At 38.2% G+C, this 25454-nt stretch overlaps 1 protein-coding gene across 2 annotated transcripts in view; it reads right to left on the bottom strand.

Moving 5' to 3' along the window:
- Positions 1 to 25454, bottom strand: part of LOC113549852 (protein dachsous) — a 126424-nt gene that overhangs the window by 78830 nt on the left and 22140 nt on the right. Inside the window, exon 2 of one of the 2 annotated variants that reach the window (XM_026951332.1) lies at positions 19067 to 20814. In XM_026951332.1, the coding sequence (XP_026807133.1) occupies positions 19067 to 20779 (1713 nt within the window). In that variant the 5' untranslated portion in view covers positions 20780 to 20814. Of the gene's footprint in view, positions 1 to 19066; positions 20815 to 25454 lie in introns of those variants that run through there. The other variant, XM_026951333.1, reaches the window with a different exon arrangement.

Genomic DNA, 25454 nt, shown 5'->3' with positions numbered 1-25454 from the left:
ATTATATATTCGAAGCGACAAAACGTTTTTTTTCTTTCTAGTTTCCGTACGCCTCTGTTCACACGATCATTGTGAGAAAACCATAATAATAATAGTAATAATATACAAAACGGATGTTTCAACTCCATCAGTACACCTCTTATACGTGACCGTCATACCGAATATTTTGCCAAGCAATATTTTACGCCACGAACCAATAATAATTTATGGTGGTGTTGTACACATTTGCAAATATTGTTTTACTGCAATGGACAATATAATTACTTATTTATATTCGTGTGACCCGTACAGCGCATACTGTTTATGTATATATTTATTTACTGTAGTAAATATACGTATTAACTATTAAGTGATTCAAAAATGTACAATAATAAATAAATCGTACCCGTTTCCAGTGAAGGTTAGTTATGTTCAAAAATAGTACCTATACACGTACGAGATCAACCATTCCTAATATTAAATTCCTATTTCTCCTATAACACCGACTGACCGACTATTGTTATATGGGAATATGGGATGTAAGACTTTCGATGTATAAAATATATAATGACATCTTGGAATGCAAAAATTGAAGCTTTCCCGTGGTCCTGAGACCCTACGGCTGTATCTACTTTGTATGATGGTCAACGATATATACATTTCAAACTATATACACTATACATCAATATTCAATAATCAATATAGATTATCTGTGTGATGTATGTGTAGTGACACAAGTGACAGCAACGTGCGTGTAATGAATATAATACATGTTAACAATTAATTGTGTAGTGGCAGTTGTGCATAAAGTGGCGGTGTCCTGCGATCGTCGGGGAAAGGATTAATAATATACACAGAGCAGGAGACTGAGATAGGTCCAGTTGCCGCGGGTCTTTGAGCGCTATTCGCGGCTCTTTTTGACGTAAATCCACTACTAGATGTATATAATGTGCGACACACGCACATCGCACAACAAGCTCGTAATGTAACCCGGACAAATGAACGTGAAAAAAAAATAAGTATAATGAACAATAAAAGAAAACTCGAAGGACCCGACCAAAAATAAGAATAATAGCGTGTGCGTATAGAATAATGAAAATACGCAGAAAACACGAGAGCTGCGACGACTACATGACGACGACCGCCTGATGGGCGAACACAACACCTGATCATTGTCCTTCGCCGCGGGACGTATCGAGTGCGCGCGCGCGCTCGCGAGGGGCCTACCAGCTCTAAAGCATATAAAGGTGTGCGTGGGGGTGGGGAAGGTACACTCGAAAATCTGTCACCACTTGCAGTGCGTGCGTGTGTATACGTCGGTGTCGAAAACGACAAGTCTGACACGTGGAAAGAAGAGAGTGGTAAACATCCATTGGGAGGAGGGTAGGGTTAAAAAAAAACCAGAAGATAACCGACGGGGCTAGTAAATATACCGTTGTATAATATTATGTATTTATATGTGAGCCGTTTGGGAAAAAATTAACAAATTCCCTAGCTATATTAATATATATAATATCACACGACACACAGAATCACGATTATAGACCACGCGCGAACAGAAAACGTGCTTGAAACTCAAATTGCATTATATGTACGCTGCCGCCGGTATGTCGTCGCAGTAGTACAGGAATGAGTAGTTGTAGTAGTAGTGTAGTAGTAGAATATATATGTATACCTATAGAGAAAAAAAATTAAATAATAATAATAATAAAAAAATAAACGAAAAAATGTATTTATACTAAATTGCTGATAATTTAATCGGACTGCGCGACTGGCCGAGCCCGATTTCGTTTTTTTCTTTTTATTATTTTTTTTTTTTCATTAGGTACATTATTACGTTTAAACTTGCGCGCACCGGGGCCATAAAAATAAATTGGATCACACAGGGTCCGCGCGGGCGCGAGAGAGACGGTCGTCGAGTGACGTGGATCGGATCTGTCTATATAATATAATATGCGCGAGCGGATTCTTTAATTAGTTGCGCTGTTCACGTACCTATGTATTTGTAAGTATGTATATGTGTATGGGTGTGCGCTCGCTCCTCCGGTTTTCGTTGTTTTTTATTCACTATTAATACACACGCACGCACATACACATATAAATGCATCGTGTGCCATTTTCATACGGGATGCACACAACACGAGTGGTGCACGGTTATAATAATAGTAATAATAATAATATTATAGTGGCGGTAAATTAAAATTGATGAAAAAAAAAGTATACGTGCATTTCGATAAATTACACGAACACGAATTTAATCGATTTCTACGGGTTCTATATTATACTATAATGCCGAGATCTATTATTATTATTATTATAACGACGACGGGAATATTATAGTACTACATAATATAACATAGGTACGTAGAGAAAAGTTGGACGCCGCGTTCTCCGGTGCTGTCAATTGTTGATCACGAACGAATAAAAAAAAAGAAATGGGCATTTTCAAATGTCCCTCATTCCCCACATATTATGTATATTAATATATAATATTATAATACACTACAGCACCCGCTGTAGCATGGCATTATAATAATAATAATAAAAACAACAATAATAAAAATACACATTGAAAACACGTATTATTATTATTATTATATAAAAAACGACGGAGACGATAGAACGCGCGGCGCCCCTTGGGCAAAACGAAACGAAAGAATAGGTAAAAAAACACACAACCGTGAACCGCGAACTTATATACACATACTTATCTCCAAGTCGGGATTACATATTATATGCGATTGTGTGTATGTGTGTGTATGTGTGTGTATGTGTGTGTAATGTGCATGCATATATATATATATAAATACCCGTTGCGCGTGTACCGCGGTGCGTACTTATAATATATATTATATATATAAAAGAAATATATAAAAACAATACGACAACGGTCGGTCTCGTTTCAACTCACACGCGGGGTGCACCCATGTCCTGCAGTCGGTCTTTGTCTCCTCGGGGCCACAAGCTCATTGAACCACGCGCGAGCGCGCTCTCTTGCAGCGCTGTACACTGCACATTATAATATTACACACACACTCACACACGCGCACGCGGGCGCGTATATTAGCAGACACACGCACAGACACAGATATATAATATTATTGTATATAAATACGCGCGACGAGTACGTTTTATCTCGCATTTCATTTGGTTACTTTACAAATGAAAACGATGTTGAAAATATTAGCATAATGGTGTAATGGATACGGCGGCCGCGGCGATCGTAGTTGTATATATAAGCGCTACGTACACCCAAGTCTGGTTTGTTGTGACCCCGCCACCTCCCCCGTGTGCGACTACGGATCATTCAACCACCCTCCACCCCGTCAACGGCCGCCGCGTTCTTCCCCGCAAATCCTTGTGCCGCCACCAGTACCGCCACTGCCCACCGCGCGCGTTTAAGTCTTCGCAGTGGCAGCGGCGGATACATACGCACACAGACACGATATATAATAATACGTAGCGAGCATATTATTATTATTATACGTGTATACTCGGACTTTGAACGGACAAACGTACAATATAGCGTATATACATAGGTATTATACTTAGGTATATATATTATAATGTCGTGTGGGTAGATACACTGCAGCGGACACAGATGAGCTACCTATACAAAGACCGTTTATATATGTATATATACACGTTACATAATATATTATACTACGATAATAATAATAATTATCGTATAATGCACGTGTGTACTGTATTGTATATTATAGTATTATATCAGTATACTCCTTCGTAACCAACCCTCGTCGTATACGTGCGCGCGGCTGCTGCACGTATCGTCATATATTTTTTAATTTTTTCGTTAATAATCATATTATAATCGTGTGCCACCGCTCGCCCCCACCTTATTCTGTATAGTGAGCGGCTGAGAGGTGTTCCGGTGAAAGTCTCATCGGCTACCGAAAAACGTGTGAGCCAAACACAATTATACATATAATAATATATAATATTATGCACAAAAATACATTTAAGAAGAGTTCATCAATATAAATTCGTAGTTCAAAAGCTCGACTGTGCGGTATCTATTATATATTTCAACAATTAAAACAATATCTACACAATTCAAATATATTAATTATATAATATTAAGATGCGATGCTGTCTTTCTTAGATGTTTTTTCCTCTTTATTTGAATACATGACCTGTACCAACAATTTGTATATGGGAAGAGTGCGAGCTAAATCTGAAGCTCTTATCCATGTCGGATTCTTATGTAGCTTTTAAACATTACACTAAGAATAGTCCATACAAGTGTAGGAACTAAACAAAAAAAACAAAGATATCGTTATCGTTCAGAGGTAAGACTTTAAAATGGTAAGCTGTTCCAAAAATTGCTTTTATACAATTGTTATTTTTTGTGATCTGATACTAATGATACTGGTTTATAGAGTTCGTATTTCAAAAAATGGAGAGATTACTATTATTTTTACTTTTTTTTTTTTACTTTATTACAATCAGAATCATTAATAAATTTTAATAAATTTTTGTAAATGGAGAATTTATAGTTATATTTTTCTTGTTTTACGAATGAGATAGCCGGGATGGTTTTATTCAAGCCTTATTATTTTTAATAAAATAAATTTTAACGAGCTTGTGCAGAATCGGTAATTACCTACGGCAATGAGTGGCCTTGAGATAAGAATGATTCAGGTATACGATAATTCTACGATACGCGAATTGAAGTAAGATTTACAATTAACTGGTATAAGTGGTATATAACTTATTTATAACACTAAATTAAATTAATATGAATATAACTTACACATTATGAATATTAACATGTGAAATAAATTATTTCACAAAACATTAAATTGAAATGATTATCAGTACACATTTGAAATAAAAAGAATATAGCATACGCTCATATATCCATATAATATATTATGTGTAATAAGTAATAACAGTATGACAATCGATACGGAATTACAGAAAAACAGTATTATTATACCTAGGTCTCGGGTTTTTAATTTGATATTGGACTAAAATCTTCACGAACACATGCTTATTATTTTAACGTATTATAGTTCAAATTAGTAGGAAATGTTAAAAACAATATTCAAAGATGCCAAATATAAAACGAAAATGGTAACCTAACTTTGATCGACAACACATCCCGGACCCGACATCCCGACAACAGTTTTCCCAAAACACCAAAACACCGACAGATGGAAAGAGTATCGGTCACCCGCGGCTAGGTTAAATGATTGCAATAACACTAGTCTTAGCTAATCGTAAAACGTAGCCAGGACAGAAAGCATACCTAAGTTGAAATTTAGCATAAAATGTATGTAAGTTTAATAGAACATATTTTTCTCAAATTTGTTTTATTTTAATTGAATAATTAATAATTTTAATGCCAATTATATTTCAACATCAATAATATTATTTGAATTGACAGACTACTGCTCACTGCTAGCCACGGCTCAGTGGGAACAGTTCAGATATCCCGTCGACTTGATACCGCCACTGAGTAAATCTCGAGCATCTATTTGTGATATTATGATATACTCTGAATTAGGCCCGACAAAAAATTATAATACAATAATTATAATAATAATAATAGAAAACGATCACGTGAGGCGACGATGCTGGTGTGACAGCGTCCACAACAGTCAACTCACACATACACACACACACACACACACACACACACACACACACACACACATACACACACACACACACACACACACACATACATATTAGAGCTCGCGCGCGCACCGTTGCCGGTTCGGACATCTGCCTACGTCGTGGTCGTGTTGCGTGTCCGCCGCCGCTGAGCGCGCATTCCACATCGACGCATTGCATTCCACTGCGCCGGATTCCCTTTAACGCCCGAGCGGGTCGACGTCGCCGCCGCCGTCTCACTCAACGCGGCCGCCTCACTCTTTCTTTCTCAATCGCCCGTCGTCTGTCCTACGCCACGGCCGCTCAGAAATCTCATAATATTATATTCACACTCTTTGCGTGCGGCCGTACGTAAAATTCGATATCATATTTTTTATATTAAAACGGCGATACCTGACCCGAAGTCGATAAGAGAAATTACAGTGATTGAGAGAGACATAAAGCCAAAAAATCACAGCATCGATAAAGAGAATATTATTATAGACCTTGTCTACCGTGACCATGATTATAAAAACGGATTTACATGATAGAGTTAAGCTCAACCACGAGGAACATTATCCTGGCACCCCGGAGTCATTATTTTGTGAACAACTTAATTTTCACCTCGGTAAATTAATTTATTCTCTATAAGGTGGTGCTGTAACATTACACCAGAACCCCTTCCTACACATACACTGATACAAATAAATACACTTGTTAATAAATAATTATATTTTTGTATGCAGACAATTTTGACTTTAGGGTAATGGGTAACGTAATATGTACCTACATAAATATGTAACACAAGAATTTCTTTGATATCGTCAAAACAACTTAGCTCTCCAAATATGTATAACACATTCATACCTACATTTTATAATAAATACTTATTTAATTTATTTTTAAACATCTATTTATAAAATCGAACTAATATTCGTAAGTGAAATGTATAAAATAACAATTTTTCGGGATTTTATTTATTCTGGTATTTCGAAACCAAAATCATTTGGGTTTTATGGGTTTTTAGAGATCTTACAGGTTCGGCTTAATTTTGGTATACGAATAATATAATATTATTAATAATTATTTTATTTCGTTTCAGTTCCGATGTAGCGGCCGGCGTGCAGATATATATAATAACAAACGCACGTGTAATAACGTAACGCAGACACGCGCGTGCAGCGCGTAAAGATAAAAAATATAATATTAATGCGTACCTATACGCTAAGAGGAGGTATACGTCATATAGACGACGCGCCGCGGATCAAGTGTGAAATAGTCAGCCTCCGGCTACTATATAAACGAATAGCCTAACGTATACGCGGCGGCGGTGGCAGTTGGGCCAAATACCACAGATGAATAATAATAATAATAATAATCGTCGTCGTCGTCTCATATAATATGTACGTGTGTACGTCGCGCTCGCGTTGAGTAGCCAAACCAAACCACATATGATATACCTATAGTGGTGCATATATACCTTAGCACACTCTGTATGTGTGTATAATGCAATGCCAGGGCTAGGCAATATCGCCTCCTCGTAATAATAATAATAATAATAATATTATTATTATATTCATCTTCTTTATGTCTCGGGACACCGCATCGATCCACGAGATTTATGAACGCCCACCCCTTCCCCTCCTCACTACCCCTTTGGCATCAGTGTATAGTTGAATAATATATATTTTCGTATATACACATACACATTTATATATATACTCCTCTGAAAGCAGGAGTAGTAGTAGTAGTAGTAGTAGTAGTAGTAGTAGTAGGTTTTTTTAGTTTTTTCTCATTCGTGATGCGGTGAGCGGGAATACAAATAAGACAAATTTTAATTGATTTCACTATTCCACCAGGCGCATGTAGCAACAGCAACAGTTTCCGCTGCTGAAGACAGTGCCCATAACACGTAACATATTATATGCGTGTGTGTGCGCGACGGAGATTTAAACGGTTTTTTATTATTATTTTTTTTTACCTTGTTACACGGGGCGACGACGATACGATGGCCGTCTGCAGCGGTGGCCAGAACAACTACTACACATGCGTATATATAGACTAACCTATCCTGGATTTCGTTTATTTATGTGCGCGTATACGGCTCAAGGGCAAAATAACAACTTAACTACAAATTGGTACGGTCAATATCTGCTTTGGGTCTGAAACGGCGGGGGACGCGAGCGCGCACATTTATAATATACAATATATTATGTACAAACAAAATATCTCTGCAGAATATTACATCAATGACCTGTGAATCCCGCATGCCTGCTTGCTGCATCGCGATTGCTCACGGGAGTGATCGGGAACATAATATTATCGTACGGAGGCCACGTTATAACCGCTGGGACCAATTCCCAAAGGGGTCTACCTATCCAAAGGGGTGATATATGCTCCCTCTGATAGACATCGCCGGTGGGCGGGACTAACGCGGACGAAATGATTATCTCGAATCGACCGCGGAAGCGGTTTTAACGACTAAAAAGGTATAGGTAGGTAGGTCGTAGGTAGCATAGGTAATGAACTTACTAAAAGCGATTAACGCGGCGCGGCGGCATCTTTAGTTCGTTCAAAAACCCATTATATACTCGTGGTCGGGAAATTAGTGTGGGGTATACAGGTGCAGCAGGCGAGGGGTACCGTCATTAGTCACGGTTTTTTATTTTCCCGTCGCCAAAACTTCATATGCTTATTCGGTGTCATTATATAAATTGTTCGGTCGAGACATAAAGTATCGAATTTATAGAATTTATAGGTATAATATTTAAACGAATTAATATTATAAATTTCTTGACCGATTTCAATAAAAGTATAACCAATAGATTAGTGAAGAGTATTTTATTTTTAATCCCTATAGGTCAATAAAGAGTGGATAACGCATCAATTTCATTTTATTCATAGGAAGTTGAAAGTTTATAAACCTAGTACTATACAATATTACTATCTTTATTTTTTCCTGTTACTTTATATTCTGTTAGTTTACGAGACCGTTATAATACACTTTTTCACAACACATTACGTTATTATAATATGCACCCGTGTCCCGTACCTAATAGTAATGAGTATTAACGAATTTTCGACGGCACACTCAATGTGTGTGTAGAACACGCGGGTCGCAGCAGCCGCCCTAAGGCAGCTTTACCGCCGGAACGGCTACTGTGCGTGTATTATGTCCTCACCCCCCCATCATTGCACTACAATCGATCAATCGCTCACACTCACTCACTCGTCTGCCAATTTATAATAACGATATTATGTTTTAACGTAAAACTCCGCAGATTCGCGTGCGTGTCAAAATCGCTACTGCGACCGAGCGATTATATTATATTAAAGAGGTACGCAACTATTACGTGTTTAGCGAAAAAAACGACGGCGGTGGTTGCGAACGATTAGATAGCAAACGTGCTATTATATTTGATATAATATATGTACATCGTTATCGCGTGATCGTTGGCGCAGTGGCGTGGTGAGCTTGAAATTGTTTAGAAGCTGTGTAATATTCCATACAAACCTGTCCACCAAAAACCAGATAAAGGCATTTTTGTCATAATTTTAGCTACTTATATCGTAGTAAATACTAAAATACAATATAGGTAATCAATGTTTAATTATTATCCATTGCAGACCATTACCCTTCCACCTATCATCCATAAAATGAAATCTGAAGTTGCTTTTTCTAGATTATCCCTTCGGATGCTACGGGGTACAGCAGTGGTGGAGGATCGGTGCCGGATCGGTGACAGGTGGAGAAAATTATTGAAATTGAAATAATTAAAAATCTTGGAAACGTATGATAACCTACCTATATAGTGACTCCGACGAGACATTTTAGCGTGTAAAATATAATATTAATACAATATAAAAAGAAAAAGTATATAATATTATTATAATATAAATTATACGCGGGTTTGTGTGTAATACGTCGTCGAATGGCACACGGACACTTCAAGGTTATCTGGATTTATACATCGTGAGTCGCGACCGCGCGCGCCGCCGGGACCGCCTAGCCGTTTCTTCTGTTTATTCAAATACCTCCGCGAGTCGACCCGCACGCGCACGCGCGCACCCACCGCCGACTTGCCATTGTAATACTATTAAATAGGCTTCTCGCGCTCTACTGTCGTTTTCCATCACGTACAAGAGTAATATAATATTATCATACGACTACCGCCGCCGAATTGGCGACGATTGGACAACCGTGGTGATGGCCGGTCTGCGGACTATATGCCATAATATTATTATTATTATTATTATTACGATTGTTATTTGTTTGAACCTGGTAAGTCGTCACATCCGATAGTCGCTAGATATAGATAAAGGTGTTATCGCATTCATACATAAACGATTAATTAAGAACGAACGAGATATATCTAAAAAATACTAAAGCAAATGATGTAAAACAATATTTCTTATTATATTTTACACTAAAAGCTCACACAATGCTAATTAAAATAATTGATCAGAAAATACTGGAAAAAAAAAATGCAAAATAACCTTTGAGTACCTATATGCTACACAAAACGATTTAGGTTTATACTGGATGCATTGTTTTGGGTATCCAATATGTATATTGATTTATGTGTTATACCTTTATCATATAAAATCGGCAGTTGAAAAGTACACATTTTTTAGACACTAGTTTATGACCCCCCTGCGAATAAACGTTTATTTGATATTCGTTTTTATACTTCTGCGATCATCAATTAAAAACAAACAGCAACGACTCATAATATAAAAACTTTCTTCATGACAATTGTTATGGAGAAATCAAATACTGCTTAAATGGATTCAATGTATAGGATAAATAATATGATTGGTTAAGGGGAGTCTTATTTTACTTGCACATTAAACAATAAACAATATAATATAATATTTATGGTTGATCCTAAACTGCAAAATTATGACGATGATGATACATGTGCTGCTGCGGGTGGCGTGAGGAAGGGTAGGACTATAAGAGAGGAGAAAAAATTACATTAAAAACCAGATTGGAAAGCCTGAGGCGGATACCACTAAATAATAATAACATCATATTGCAGTGATTGGATTTGTATCTCCGCCACCTCATCCTCCGCCCAAAAGGCCGGTGTACCGTTTCACATACCCTACCATTAGAACGCTTCTAATTATTTTTCTATCGAATGTTATTAGTTACGTATTCGGTGGCGAAGATATCGCAAAATTTTTCATTATTATTATTAGGTATGATCAAGTAGCAAACTATACTATATTCGCGCGTATTTACTTATAAAATATAATACAATATATTAAAACCGGAATCGATCTATAAATAATGTAGTATAATATAATATATTTTGAGATGTACGCCCTGCAAAACATATGTGATATACACGAAAAATCATAAAAATAATGGATAAGACGAAAAAAAATTCGTTAACGAACCGAAAACTTCTATTCATGACGCGCGATGCACCAGCAATATAGGTATATGTATATATATACGAATGTAGTGCCCCCGCGTGCAGATGTACCTACATAGATAAACGCTTGCGAACAGCATACACACACACACACGCGCAAATACATGAACTAGTTTATGTGTATAGGTGTGAAAACGATTACGCGGCCGTTGCATTCTTATGCGACCGGATAAAACGACCACGTCGGTATATATTGGCTACACAGTATATATGTATGCAGCGATACACTGCTGCACGGTCGGTCGGTCGCCCTGCGCGCAGTCGCGACTTGCGATCCGGCACATATTACAGGTATTATATTATATATATATATATATATACATAATATATAATATACCTACACACTGCACTGCACATGTGCAGACCATGGCTATCATGCGATCATCTCACGTATTAAGTAATTTATAGATAAACCGTTTTCTGCAGTGCAGTGCTATTGAGATGATCGCGCACCAGATAACCGCATCGCTCGTAATCACTTTCACGATTCACGCCGAGGCTATTAATCTAAATAACGAGTTTTGCCCCTCAAATCGCGCGGCGGATATAAGTGTATATATATTATGTACACGGCATCCGCGACGAAGCGACATCTACGATATTTGCAGTGTCGTACACTCACACACACATACATACATTTGTAGATCGTCCATAATACGCACTGCGTGTTCGCTACCACTGGGCTTGAAAGACGGTTACTGTGGTGTAGATCTCTTGGATTTATAGATGACGACGCACGACCCCGCAACGTTATTGTGATGGCTAAACGTATATAATATGTAATGGCGTATACGACGTATATATGCATATATTGGGACTGAGATATGCAAGTTCAATAGTGCAATGCAATTGCATGCTGTACCTATGTATAATAGTAATGATACTATTGAATCCACCCTATATATCTTATAAGTTGCACGTGATCGTTACCCAAAACGCAATGAGCTGCTGTAGTTATAATGCACGGGTATATAGTTATCATATTATATTAATGACACGAGATACGGCTATTATTATTATAATAATAATATGAAGATATAACTGTCGTCGAGACATTGCGCGAGACCGGCGGATGCTGCTGCCGCTGCAACTGGTGGTGGCGACCGCGCGCGCGTTCGCACATAACCGGTCCAATGACATTATTACCGCCGTTTCCCCCAACGTCTCTCTCGCACCCGTCTACATTATTATTCTTAAAAAATATCATTTTTCATTCAATTTATGTAATATATTTATACACATGTTAAGATCGACCGGAGAAAAATCACACTCGCGAATTAACTGCAGGCATCTGCTGCCGCCGACACCACGTCACCAGTTTATAATACGATAATCGCTATAGTATATATATATATATATATATATGATATATCCTGTACTCTACCCGACTTATATACGCGCCGCACATATTATAATAATACATAAATCCACGTCAGACACAATATATAAATTTATAATTATTATACGTATAGGGTGATCCTTTTGTCACGGTGAAACTGGTAAAATATATTATTTTGAAAATGTAAACATTTTTATGACATTTTATTCAAAACGTTTAAAAACATAACTTATTAGTTATTTAAAATTTAAATTTTTCTACGTTTATCTATAACTAATTAGTACCCATTATAATCGTTCTTAAAATATATAATTAGTATTTTGTAAGGATATTATGTAATACGACGAATAAGATTTATTCTGCTGAAGTATGTATTAGACATCGACAATAACTGCTGCTGTAACACCGCATCCATTTCCAACCATAACGATACGAATCGCATATCATCATAATATAGGTATAACATGTATATTTGATGTGCCACAAGGTTAGTTAATTATTATTAGTTGCGTGACATATTATTTTGCGCGCAGTGTTTTCGTAATTTTTTCCACAGCGTACGATGGTATATATATATATACTATACTTTATAAATACCTAAACCATTTATATAAATATATATATATATATATTGCTCATTCATATAGGTATATTTAGTTTCCTCGTCGGTGACATGGATGGAAAGTGGGTGGGGGTGAATGCGTCTACGTGCTCATATAATATTGTGTGCGTGTATATATATGGAGCTGCTGTTGATGCTGTGTGGTCGCGCGCGCTCAATGAAAGTTGCCGATTGATTGGTTTCAATTCCGTCACGTAAGCGCGCGGGTAATTAACGATATAGCCTTGATCGAAATTTTAATATTCATGTCCCACACTCGTTTGCTATATAATAATATTATACATACATACACATATATTATATATATAAGTGTGTGTGAGAGCGCGCGTCGCACAGAGATATACGACGTCCGCCGATAAATATTTCTTCTTATTATTATTTTTCATGAAATGAAATGACACATATTATTATTGCGTATTTACCACGGTTATCCTGTATATGTCTGTGGTAATACAATATCGTATTATGTATACATCAGCTTGAAGCGAAAACAGGTGCGTTTTATTATTATTTTTTTTTTACTTCATATCGTTATGTTCTTTTGCGCAATCTAACGGAACGCGCGAGCGGAGGCCGGAAACCACTTGCGCGTATAGCTTTATTATTATTATATTATATTGTCCATTGAACTTTTTTCTATCAGCAAAACGTGTACACATATACACACACTCGTATGTATAAATATGGAGAACGAGTTGGAGAGAGAGAGCTGAGGCAAGCATGGCATAGAGAGCCAGTCGCGCAACCCCACGACACGATTTTCTGATCTAAGCCCACGCGCGTTCCATTACATATATTATTATAATATAATATTATTTTCGTAGTCGCCATTGCGAAACACGGCCGGGTAAAAAAAAGACGATTTATGGATAAAAATATTTACATTGAACCGTATTTCTTATATTTTTATATGCCGATCGTGGCGTATTGCAGATTGGATTTCGAACGGAAAAAAACGCTTTGACGTGAGTTTTATTTATTTATTTTTACTTTTAACACCCGTAAAATAATAACAACATCATTAAACGCGTTCTATTCATTTTATTATATTCCCGACTTGCGCGCGCGCGCGCCGTCCACTCTACGACTACGAGAAGTCTACACAGGACCGACTGCACACAGTATGCGGTCACCGGTATCGATAAATTATGATGACAATTACCGACAGATCTACCTTGGGTGGCCAACGGAGCTTAGCAGTTTATTTAATTTAAATTTAATAAACACGCAGCGAGTTCGATCTACTATAGTATACTATATCCTGCATAGATAGATGGGTATTGGTACTCACCCTATCTACACATACTTTTTGCAGTTCTCACGTCGCACGTGTCTCATCGCACATATACCTAACCATTGCAACACGCGTTTAAATATACACTAATAATAACGATAGACAGTTATCTACGAATGTTTACAGACTCGTTCACTTTTTACCGTCTATATTTATATATATGTAGACATTCTATTACATTATGTACACGCACACACGATATATATAAATACAATATTATAATATCTTTCGCGATAATTTTTCGACGATACGCGGTGCAACGACGAGTAACTGCATGCTGCAGTTTACTTGCACACATCACGCTCGCTATGTGCACATGTATATCGATTTTGTACGTACACTTATATATGTATATGTATAATATATGCACGTACCTATATTAAAATACGACGCGGCAGACGACGACGACTAAAACTATACGACAGCGATGACGACGGGGACCCATGCGGCGCGCGGCGAGACCCGGTCGTGATATATATTCACCTGCAAGTCCGACCGACCGACACATCGCCGCCCCCTCGGTGTAGTCTCGTTTTGCGTGTATACCAGTTTTTAAGACTCTCCATGCAGTATTTAATATTTATGTATATATACTGTAAGATATGAAATATCATCGTCACCCTGGACTGCAGTTTAATGAGCGAAAAGAAAATCACAGGGGCGGTACACCTTGCGCGCGATGCCTGTCTGTGATTCTCGCTGCATCAGCATACTATAATAACATTAATATTATTATAATGTATACGCTGCAGCAGTCCAACACCTCACGACGGTCGAAATCGCTTTCTATACACGCACAAATAAAAGAACGCCAAACCCGCGCGTATATCATGTGGTCGGATTTTCGTAATCTCTATATAGTTATCCCCGCAGCAGCAAATCCTAAGCCAAGGGTAACATGCACTAGCACCCACCTGTTTTACATCAACTTTTGTGTGCGTGCGTGCGCGTGTGTAACCCTATAATAATATTATGTCTATATGCATCGTGGTACAACGAAGTTTCGCGGGATCGCGCGTGGTTCATATTATGCTTCTATATACTTACAGCTACATATGTATATTCAATATTGGTATAATATATAACAGCGATACAAGAATTCAACGAGAATATATATATATTCCCATTGACCATATTATATATATATATATATATATATATATATAAGTATACTATTATATTCTACTGAGTCGGATATAACATTTAAATACGCACCGCGTGGTATATCTATGTATAATACTATATACCTATGCTATACAATCGAAGATATGTAGGTATACGCGCATAATAAATACGTCGCGAACGTAATATAGAATTCCAAAGTCAGTCACGATCGCTGCATATAACGCGCGACTACTATATAGATGTACCCGTGTCGCGTCGTGTACTTGCGAGTTTATTTATATATATACACACGCGTGTTGGTCATATATATAAAATAGGTAGGTACACGTCGCGAGTTGGCCCAGCGCAGGGCTGGTAGTACTGCAAAAACGGTTCGGATGGCGTTTAAGTCTCTCGCTGGAGACCTCAACGGCGCGCGGTCGGCACATATCCACTTGCTGCTGCAGGAATGTTGTAGTCGCGGGAACACTACACACACATACACACACATATACACACACATAAATACACGCGCCCGTGTATAATATGATGTAATAATATTAAAAACGTGCAGAATTGGCGATCTCTCTGGAATGATTTAAACTCTAATAATATATTATATTATATTATTAGGTACCTACTATAGGTGTGCTTGTGGCAAAAGGGACACGAGCATATTAAAGTTATATTAATAAAACTTAAAATGGACGCAAACGGTACCAACGAAAAACGTCGGCTGGTTGCTAATATTTTATATCTCCAAAAAGGATTTATGGCGGTTTATTAGCGATCGTTTCATAGAAAACAAAAGCATGCGTTTAATAACGAGCCGATATCGACCGAACGTGGCATTGTGATTTATGTACCTATAGCTGGCGGCTTGAGGAGGGACCGCGCACCATATAGATTGCAGTTGTAGTGCACCCACACTAGCGATTGCGGACGATTATTATTACTACACAACGAATCTGCAGTATCGATCGCAGTCGTGTGATCTACTACTGCGGTATATTATATAATATAAATATGGTCTATTTGTTATTGTGGATTATCGCGTCGTCACGCAGTATATTATATTTATACGATAAAAAAATATATATATACTATTTCAAATACAATGGAGTGGGCGTTTTCGGTAGGCCACCGCGGCGACAGCAGCGTGCTGCACTGGATAAAGTATCCTCTCTTTATATTATAATATATACTACATCGGTGGCGCTAACTGGCTAACCGATAATAGGAGACGTGCATAGAAGTACTTAGATAGAAATATAGCTAGAAAATAGCTTCCTTCAAAGATAATAACTAATAAATGATTGCTGTAGGTCATAACTATAAATAATAATTATAATATTATAGTAACTTTTAAACAGAATATTGTTGGAGTGCAAATAAAAATAAGTACACGATTTTACAAAAAAAGTCGATGATGACAAAATTTTCATCTAGAAATCTATCTTTCTTATCTTCTTAAAGTAATGGTTCACAAATGTTAGTATAATATATATATATTATACTAATAAATGTATGATATATAGAATGACTAAAAAAAAATCACACTTCTTTTGTCTTTCATAGCGTTTATAAGATAAGATAATTTTTTCTAGCTCAGAAGGTGGCTTTGATGTACAACAAAGTATTTTTATTATTAGTCAAAAATTATGACAACATTTCTGATGAAGGCACCACTCGGCAGATATAAAAACAATTTAGTATACCTATATTATTATGCTTTGATATTGATGCAGTCGGTTGTAATAGCTAAGACACACATGCACCTTATTCCACCAGCACATCTGCAGCTATTTTTCATACATACATATATATATATATATACACATGAGAAATAGCGCGTCGTATATGCTGCAGGAGTGCAGCGTATTGTGTTCTATTATATATTATTTACGCGTTTATAGACTTCCATTAAAATTCCGCGTGAACCCGATAAACAACGCGAGGGCGCCCGGGAGAGAATAAAGTGCAAAGTGTGTCACTATATTATATATTAAATGTTTCCCATATATTATATATTATATTGCAGGTAGCGCTGACAATAGGGTAGGGGACGTGCGCGCGTATAGCTCTCGGGGCGCCGCTCACCTGTGCCGTATAAACATTATTATATATAACTAGGTAATAATATATAGGTAATATATCGACGTCGTGGATATACCGTGCGATTTACGATCGAGATCTACGGCGGTGGCGATGATCGGCAATGTGAGTATATTATACATTGTGTACCGCCCGCGCTAATAACAATCGTCACCGTGTCATTGTTATAATAATAATAATATTATATTGCGCGCTGCACCATCGTCGGTCTTGTGATCTATCGATTCGAATCGGCAATGTATACGATGATAATAATAGTAGTAATAGTAATAATAATAATAATAATAATAATGATAATAATATCGTATGTTACCTATAGGTTGTATATATACAATCTCTCATAAATGTCGCGTATATAATAATAAAACGGCGGCACCTCCTCTCGAGTGCCCGATAAATAGGTACGCCCATCGCGGCGAGCACACAAACATTGTTTGCAGAGTAAAGTTTACGACCGCGGTCGCGGGCACGGTCGATTACGGTTTAATTAAACTGGTTGCATTCCACTCCCGACACAGACGCCGCATAATATGTGGTACGTAAGGTACCCACAATGAAACGCGCGAGCGTATATTATAATCACAGTATCATTCGATTCGACTATATGAGTGTATAATACTATTATTATTATTATTTATATTACTATTATTATTATTATAAGCTGTGCGAGCATATAAATCTCGAAAAACGGTCGACGGCTACAAACGGGTTCTCGCCACGATGACGAGCACGGTAATTACAATAATAATAATAACACTACCGCCTATAACAATAACGTCCGTCGTCGTAAAAGTTAAAATTCGTTTCATGTATACTCACTACTCACACGACAGTTATATCCGTAAATATACATATCTTTATAATAGTATAGTGATAAAAACGTCAAAAACTGCACACCCACAAACTTAAATATTTTATGATGTATAACACATCGTTACACATCGTTGATGTATACAGTATTTTGTCAAAAAAGTGTAGTCATATACCGCGGGGTTGACAGTTTAATATACGTAGATATTATCATAATTATTAATGATTATAAAATATATATCGAACAACTAGATGTTCGTATCGTGTTTAATTCTATATACAACGTGACCGACGAGAACCTGACGTTTTTCAGGTTTTAGCTCCATTCAGTAGGATGGACACCTCTAATCCAAAATAATATTTCACAATTCACAAATTTTGCCAATTACAAAAAATTTTTATTACCTAATAAATTTCAGTAACCACTAAAAAATAACTGAGTACCTACTGTTCATTTAAAAAACGTCAGGTTCCCGTCTGCATTCCTGTAGTTACTTTACGTGTAAAATAGTACATTTTGTGTATTTTTAAAAACACACTTTATTTTTCTGTTTAGTCTTTCTTATATCTTTTTATCAATACATAGATTTTTAATATACGAGTATTTAATTTAATTTAGCAATATATTATTATATCACGTTTAAAATTTGATCTCCCGCTACAAGCTTTCGCTAGGATTCTGTCATATTGCAAAAAGCCCTATATAATATATATAAATAACACAAACACGAAGCACTTACCTTGAGAACACACGATCCGACAGCTCTATCTTCGGACACGTCTACGTTGTAAAAGCTCTGGTCGAATATCGGCTCGTTATCGTTGAGGTCGTGTATGGTCACGTGCACCGTAGTGGTGCCGGTCAGCTGTTGCGGCCGGCCGTTGTCGACGGCCAGCACGACGAACGTGGGCTCGGGATCGCGCTCGCAGTCCATCCGGTCCCGGGTGGTGACCACGCCGGTCAACGGGTCTACCTGGAACCACAGCGGCGGCGGGTCACGCATCTTGTACGTGAGAGCAGCGTTTTCACCCTCGTCCTCGTCGGTGGCCATCACCCGGGCAACGGACGTGCCCGGCTCGGCGGTCTCCGACACGCTGGCCCAGTACTCAGGAACGGCGAACACTGGCCGGTTGTCGTTGACGTCCGTTACCAGCAGATGGAACGTCTTGGACGCGTGCAGCGGCGGGCTGCCCGTGTCCGTGGCGATTACGCTCAGCGTGTAGTTAGGCCGAGACTCACGATCTAGCGGCAGCGCTACGATCACCAGATAGATGATGTTGTCCTGCGTGGTAAGCCCGAAATGGCCGTCGCCACCTTGCAACGTCACGTTCACGTCCGAGTACTCCTGTTTCGAGTCGGGGTCGTGGACGGATATGCGCGCGACGAACTCGCCGGGTTGCGCGCGTTCCGAGATTTTCGGCGTCGCGTCGTCGCTCAGGAATATCACGTTGATGTCGGGCTGGTTGTCGTTGACGTCGGCTACTCGCACCGTGACGAACGCCGTCGTCTCCAGCGGCTGATCGCCCCGGTCCTTGGCCACCACCACCAGTTCGTGCACCTCGCGCGTCTCGTAATCCAGCGGCCGGTTGACCGATATCACGCCCGTGTGCCTGTCCACCGTGAAGTAGCCCTCCTTGTCGCTCTGCCGCCGGCTGATGGAGTACTCGACCACGCCGTTGTCGCCGTCGTCCACGTCGGTGGCGTGCACTTGCAGTATGCTCGTCGACACGGTGGCGTTCTCCGGCACGGTCGCGTAGTACCGGCTTTGGTTGAACGTCGGCTGGTTGTCGTTCACGTCCAACACCGTCACGTTGACTGTCATGGCGCCCTTGAGCGGTGGCAAGCCGCCGTCGTACGCCTCGATCACCAAGTGATAGGCGGCCGTTGTCTCTCGGTCCAGGTAACCATTGATTTGCAGGTCCAGGTATAGCACGTCGTCTTTTTCGCGGTGCGATGACAGCCTGAACGCGTTGTTCACGTTACCGGCCACGATCGCGTACCGTTGCGTGTTGTACGGGCCCAAGTCCAAGTCCCGCGCCGGGTTAAGCGTCCGTTTCGTGTCCCGCGGCGTGTTCTCCGGAAACTCGACGTGCATTGACGGGCTGGGGAACGTGGGCGCGTTGTCATTCTCGTCGATCACGCGCACCACCACGCGCACGTTTTCGCCGCTCAATGGTATCGCCACCAGCGTGTACGACGCGCGCGTCTCCCTGTCCAGTGGCACCCGCGTCCTGATCTCGCCGGTGTTCTGTTCTGCTATCAGGTCGGTGTCCACCGCGCTGCCCGGCACCGGCACGATCAGGTATGGCGGTCCGCTATCTTTGGACCCGTCTCCGATGAAACCGATCCGGGTGCCGACCGGCGCCGACTCCGACACGTCCAGGTGTCGTTCGTGTTCGCCGGCCACCGCGGCCACTGCCGCCAACAGGCACAACCATTGCGGCAGGCCCATCGCCGTCGTTCAATTACCACCGCATAGTCGGTCACCTAAAAGCAATCCATTCAATATATCAATACATTGTTATTTTAATTTGCATAATTATATTAAATTATATTTAATTATACTATATTGGTTAGGTTAGGTAATACATGTAACATTACGCATCGTACGGCAAGACGGCTAATCTATAACAATTTTTTTGGAATTTTATTTGTTCGATCAAAGGCAACGTTGCCTTATATATATATATATACCTATATAAATATATGAATAGGAAATATTATCGATTTTCGTAAAAAGCCTATAGGGGTTGAAAAACACTTCTCAAGACTCTATTGGAATGTCTGTAAAAACATTTCGTGCCAATTGTTTTAGTATAGTTTTAATCTACAAACATAAAAAAACGTGAATTTATTTTTATATAATATACATAGAAATGTATACGATGTACACGACGTGCAGTACAGAGAGCAATCCGCTGCATGACGAGAACGAGGCCTTGGTCGTCGTCTACATAATATTATACAATACGATCATCCTATACAGCTGATGTATTCGATGTTGCCACGGACGAGACTGAATGATAAAAATATATCGTTCAAAGAACGAGTCGGAGAAAAAAAAGTTGTGATGCAAGATTAGATTTTGACGACGGCGACGAGGAGAACAATGAGATAGGAGATCGCTTTCAAATTTAAAACTTCACACTTGTCAACTGACTCGTATTTTCATATATATGTACAGTACATATATGTATATTATAATAGGTCATCCTGTGTACGATTGTTATTATCTATATATTATCATCATCAATCATCATCGTCGTCATCGCCATCATCAGTCTATCGGACTGACTATATTTTGTGCATTTTCGACAAATCTTTTTCGATTTTTTTATTCAAATATTTTATTCGTTCCGACGATCCCGAAAGATTGAATTATAATAAAATATTAATATTAGTCATGATCATACCGTATTATACACGAGTCTTTGCGCAGGAAGTGAATTTCGTTCTACTACACAACATATGAGACATCGAATGCGCGGCGGTGTACAATATCTGACGACCTGACGCATATAAGAGTATTACATTATAGTAGTCGCTTCGGCCCGAGATTCGATACGATATATATATTATTATAATATGTACACGCGATGAGAGACACGATTCCGGGAAGAAGAATATTTATCGTGTTTGCCAACGTATGTATGTGTGTGTGTGTGTGTATGTATGTGAGAGATGTCCCAACAAATAACTCAATTCTCGTGAAACTGGAATATAAATTATTCAGCGCAAACGTTAGTATTTTCGCGGTCGTTATCAATTACACACATACACCACACACTCACACATATAAATCGTTTAATTATACCATCAGTACACGACCGATCCGCGACACAAAAAAAAAAGATTGGCAATGATATAAATACGCAAAGATCACCAGTAAATTGTTATTATATTTCTTGTACGACGATAATATCATTATATATTATTCCGTTTTCGGTTCGACTTCATAGAATCACACACGAACAGTTCAAAGTGCCTACTTAACGACGATCCGCGATTGCGCGCGTATAGTGCCGCAGTATAGTCGTCGGCTTACCTAACGTAATAATAATTATTATATTGACCTATATAATGCACAGACGCGATCTTTCGTGTTTAATCATCGTGTAAAAAATAACGGTAGGTACACGCACACACACGAACATTATGTTTATGTACTACAGTGATAATTCGCCGAGTGACGAGCCTACAGCGCGTGTTTATTTATTTTTTCACATATTATGCGCGTCGTGTTCGTATAGTATTATATTAATATACACGTAGAGGCGTTACGTGATATCAAATTCGTGTAGGTATGTATATGATGTAGTCGAAGCAAAACAATTACACTGCGGCACGCCGCTGACCGTAGGAAAACCCCTCCCCGCGGTCACCATTTTCACCACTCAAAACTACTGATGAATAACAATTATTATCCTTTGCCCTGTTATTATATTATCATTATTATTAGTATACTTGACAGACCGAACACCGCGCGTATTTACTGCAGGTATCTACATGCATACATACCTATACCTAAACACGTATACAGTATACACGTTCGCCTGAAGATGTGTCTTTCTCTAATAATATTGTTACTTCCAATCACTGTACTTCAGTCATCATTGTGCATATCATTATTATAACCACTATTTTACGGAATTCACAATTAGTGCAACAGTGGCGAGGGAGGAGGAGGGGACGACAGTAGTGGCGTCTAATGCCTAATGATGTATTTAACATTTTATAACCGATATATTAAAATATAGTTTCAGTTACACGAATACTCGGCGGAAATCAATTATTCATTTCAAAAAATTGATCATAGCGTTATGAAAAATAAATAAGTTCCGTCAAACTACACGTACTCCACATAAATATTCCCAAAAGCCATTTTCTGGCGAGAATGTGGGATAACCATGTCGTATGCGTTATTATGTATATAATAATATACGTAATATTATACATCTACTTGAGTTATGATTTATGTACTAATTAAGCATAATATGCCTATGTTCCGCTCATGAATATTATCATCTAAACCGTATAAATGCACGAGCACACCTTATCGTTGATCGGAAATCAACGAAAAAATGTGCACGACAACGGTTATGAAAAAAAAAACAATATTATTCACTTAGAATTTGCCAAGATATAACTTATAAGCAATAAACTATATGATATTGATATGGACCTGGTTTCTGTATACGGCTCACGCGGTGATTTACGCGTATTCCGAGCGGCAATATTATTATGCGTCCTCCTTTCTAAAAATTGTGTGTTATATTCAATATATTCCCATAAAACTTGAAAATTTAGTTTCAAGAAACTTTCTCTTTTAAAAATTCACGATTTTCCGACAGAGACGCTTTCACGTCGTACTAATAAAACGAGGAAACACCGTATTATACCAACAATTAGTGCAATAATTTGTTTTCGTTCGTGTCGCGCGATTATACGTAGTTATGGATTGTGAAGATTACGTATCATTATAGTTTATGTACACTTACTAAACAACCACAGCGACGGCTTTTGCATCACGCTCGTCGTCATTGCATAACACATATAAATAAAAATTATTTCGTTTTTGATATTACATGCTCTAGGTATATACGTTTCACACGCGCGGATCCGGGTTAATTATAAATATAGGCAAACATAACGATATTACACATTAATTGAACATCATCGTCGGACGATAGTTCGTGACCAGACATACAGTTCCTGGGTGCCAACTGCCCATATAGAAATAGTAAAGACCTGTAGCAGTTAATCGATTTTTACGTGAACCGTCGGTATAGACACGTTGTATCTCAGTGAGGGAGTGCAGAGAGAGTGGTGTGGTCCATTATTGATATGGCGATGTGTAACTATATTATCGGCTTGTGAGAGAGTCTAAATACAGACGTACGTATATAATATATTGTAATAACGTTATACATTTATAAGTATATATAAATATATATATATAGGAACAAGGAAACGGTACATAATTTTAATAATAAATATCGGAATTTCGATAGATGCGCGATGAATATTATTCTACGACAAACTGGTTTCGAGACGAAAATCGTAATTCACTATATTATTATATTATATCGGCGGCGAAGTAAGACGAAATCTTTAATGCACTATACATGTTATACATAAAAGACTCGTTTCTAGCCCGAAAATTCAAACGCTCGTTGTACCCACGGCCGTAATAATATTAATGATAGATTATATTCCCAACGGTCACTACAACTCTAATTAATAAAACATAAATAAGTAGCATTGTAATATTATTATTGAACATTGGTATTTAAATGATAGAGGAGAAGTAATGACTCGACAAGACAGAGATCGGTTCTTTTCCGGACAACAACGAATTACTGCAATATTGTGCATTATGGATATAAATAATACGAATAATACGAGTACTATAGAGTGTTTAAAAAAGAATATCATACATCTCCGACAAAAATTTCTGTATTCATTAAAAGAAATAATTTATGGAAATTAAGACAATTAATCAAAGTAAAAAGGACATAATACAATTATTTTTCACTAGAAGATATATTCATAATGTTCAACAAATTGAAATGTTAGGGGGCATAAGATACTCGAGTGATACAAACCCAATGATTGAGTAGTTTACATTTTATCATAAACTAACAAGTCATAGTTTGATGCCGAAGAAAAAACCCAGGAACGTCTCTCGGCAATCAAATGAAACATCAGAAAGCCAACTAAACGACGACAATTAATAAGCTCTCAGTTTTCCGTTTCTTCTTTGAAGAGATTTCAATTTTTTTAAAAGTGGTATTTTTTAAAATTAACATGTATTTTATTATAACACGTATACATTTGAGAATTCCTTTGAAGCGTTATCTCGTTTTTCTGTGCCGCACAATACAGTATATTCGTATATTACTGTGTACTCACGATTGACACTAAATATTTCGTTATTGGACGGGGCGTGTACCGAATGATCGCAGCGGCGAGAACGACGATAATAAGGGTACAAGTAGAAAGAACACAAAGAGTCTGCGGAGAAATGAGCCAAGATGTTTCGGTCAGCTACTTTTTAATACATAGATAGATCTACTGCACTGCTGCAGTGACGTTTGTGTGAGCGAGAGTATGCTATAGCATCCGTA

The sequence above is a fragment of the Rhopalosiphum maidis genome, chromosome 1, assembly GCF_003676215.2.
Source record: "Rhopalosiphum maidis isolate BTI-1 chromosome 1, ASM367621v3, whole genome shotgun sequence".
NCBI classification, from domain to species: Eukaryota; Metazoa; Arthropoda; class Insecta; order Hemiptera; family Aphididae; genus Rhopalosiphum; species Rhopalosiphum maidis.
This window is presented reverse-complemented; position numbering and strand designations above follow the sequence as displayed.